Source organism: Erpetoichthys calabaricus, chromosome 16, assembly GCF_900747795.2.
Source record: "Erpetoichthys calabaricus chromosome 16, fErpCal1.3, whole genome shotgun sequence".
Lineage (NCBI taxonomy): Eukaryota > Metazoa > Chordata > Cladistia > Polypteriformes > Polypteridae > Erpetoichthys > Erpetoichthys calabaricus.
The window spans coordinates 2,858,983-2,861,620 of NC_041409.2; the positions used below are offsets into that span (position 1 = coordinate 2,858,983).

Here is a 2,638-nt window from a genome sequence, read left to right on the forward strand (position 1 = left end):
GCGGCGTTAGCGAGTGGCGGTGGAATGGCAGGCCGCCTGTGTGCGTTTATGACAGAGAGGCTGTCCGCAGAAGCTTTTATTATAAAATCAGTGCCTTAATGAAATCAAAGGGGTCTTTAGGGCAAGACCTCTCTCTGTAAAATTTGAAATGTTGCATACGGATGTATAACGGCGTTATCTGCTATTAAAATGGCTCACGATAAAATAGTAACAACATGGCAGGTTCAAATGGGCGTCCTGTGGCAACCCCTCCAGGGCTTGTACCCTGTGCTGCCTGGACTAAGAAGATGCACGCTAGGTGGCGCCCTACCAAAACGCTCACCGTACGTCGCTGCGCTTCTCCTAGATGTACAAAATGAAATTTCAAGTTCGAGGACAACCTTAGGATACCCAGGACTCCCTTAAAAAAAGGACAAACGAGTGCCGTTTTCAAGTTTTAATATATATAACTCAGCAGTAGTACTATGGATACACAATGTAAGGAGGAAGGCGCTATATCACATTTGACTCCGAGCGAGTCACTGAACTTACCCGGTGATCACATTACTGGTGTATGCAGACCATACACGAAAAAGGTGTGCACTGAAGAAAGACGCTATATGGGTAATGCCCACAGTGCACAGACAGACACAAACAACACAGGCGAATCGATTTTCTCCACAGTTTCTATACATTTGCACCCCATCGTCCGCCGTTTCGTCAAACGACCATACAGAGGTGCCCGTTCCCAGACATGGCCAGCTCATTTCAGATTTAAAGTGCTATGGACGTGGGCTCCCGTTTCACTGCCAGTCACATTTATTTTCCATATTTTGTTGATTTTTTTTTTAACCCTTTCTTCGCTCAGCTCCTTTTTTCTTTGCTCCAAGTCTTTCAAAGCGGGCGCGGGCACTTTGTAAAGGGTAATCGCATTTTCCGGGGGCTGATAAGCAGGCAGACACCTGCGGCGTTTAGAAAAGCCATTCGAACAAAGGTGTCTGCGTTCCTCGCCGCCCCCCGACGCTGTTTCTTCTATGTGTCTTCTTCAGAAGACTCTCCCATGTTCTCTCCGGTCGGCTTCTGACAGGTTCGTCATTGCATCACAAGCAGCGCACCTTAAATAAATCCAAACACGCTGAAGATGGGCGACGGGACGGGGGGCTTTGTTGGGATGGGCTTGAGCACGACGTGCGCGTGGCTCGAGTGGCCAAAGCCCAGCGCTTCGCTTGGACAGGAACCAGATTTTCCCCATAAAGCGACGTCAGAGAAGCCGGCATGGGGTAGCACGAGGTGACCTTGGTGTAACTGCTGACCGTGACACGGGAACGGGCAGCAACCGCACATCCTGGCCCTGGACGCCGCCGCACTCACTTGTGGGGCGACCCGGTCCCCTTCTGCCACCTTGCTCGAGTCGCCCCCGTTCCGCTTGAGGTGCTGATCGTCGGCACCCTTCCTGCCGGGCCGCTCGAGGCCGTTGGAAGAGGTAGGCTCTTCCCAGAAGGACGCAGGTAACTGTCGCTTCCGCATGGGCACCTGATCTTGCAACCCGCAGTCCTTGTCGACCCCGGCGCTCGGGCTCGTACGTTTCGAGGTGTCGCTGTCCTTGTTAGCGAGTACCGCTAAAGCCTGGCTGCTGCCCTGCGCCGCCTCCGGGGCGCCACCTGTCGATTTCCCATCTCCCTTTTTAGACATCGGAGATTCGGCGCTGCGGTGTGCGGAACACCTGGGGATCCGCGAGTACTTCTGGGAGAACCGCTTCAGCTGTTTCTGTAGGTATTTCCGGTGGTCCACGGACCTTCGGCAGGGGGCCGATTTGTCCAAAGCAGCTTTGATGTCACTGGAGGCGAGATTGACAAAATTGAGGAGGGTCTTCACTTCGCTGTCGGTATAAGCCATGCTGGAGGGAGAACATTTAATCCAAAAGCATCTCGTCAAGTAGACAGGGAGGTGGGCAGTCCGAAGTGCAGGTGAAGGCGAAACGGTGGATTTGTGAAAGAGGTCGTTGCCTTGTTCTGTCTGAAATCTGCAACCTGGCCTTGAAAACGCTCCGTGCAGTGCGCCCCTCGTATCGAACGGGCGATTTGAACCTTCGGATCAGTCAGGCGGACGAAGATGCAGCCCAGTTCATCAGCGACCTCGGGCCCGCTGGCATCCGCAGAGCGACTGAGCCCAAATCGGCGTCATCATCATCACTTTAGCACTCGAGGCAGCTGAATGAATTTAAAGTGCATACAATTCGGGGGTTTTCATTAGACCAATCAGCACCTTCTTCTTGGACACAATACACCCCAATCACACTCGAGGCCCCCGCATTCTTCCCAATCGCAGATTGTTGTCATAGAAGCCCATCGGAAAACGCGCACACACGCCTTTTAGGATTTGCGCCCCTGCCTTCGCCACTTTATCTATTGGGATATTCATGTAATTTAAATAAAAGAAAATGGGTACACTATTATTAATTATTATTATTAAACAAACAAGCAGACCGCCTGTACCGTTTAAGGTGAGAGGCCGTTTCCTGACCCTTCAAGTGTTCCGATGCGGACTTTTCCTTTTCCATCTAGGGTTGATTTCAGGGGAAGAGGAAAAAAAAGCGCATATCCATGGAAAGCGGACCTGAGAGCTCAAGAATCTTGTCTTTATGTTTGCCCCCTCAATC

At 51.7% G+C, this 2,638-nt stretch overlaps 1 protein-coding gene across 1 annotated transcript; it reads right to left on the reverse strand.

The window, feature by feature from the left end:
* Window positions 1-423: 423 nt before the first annotated feature.
* On the reverse strand, window positions 424-2,398 carry LOC114666593 (protein FAM181A-like). The gene has a single exon (XM_028821507.2). The coding sequence runs from the start codon at window positions 1,873-1,875 to the stop codon at window positions 1,096-1,098; it is 780 nt and encodes a 259-aa protein (XP_028677340.2). The 5' UTR covers window positions 1,876-2,398; the 3' UTR covers window positions 424-1,095.
* Window positions 2,399-2,638: the final 240 nt, after the last annotated feature.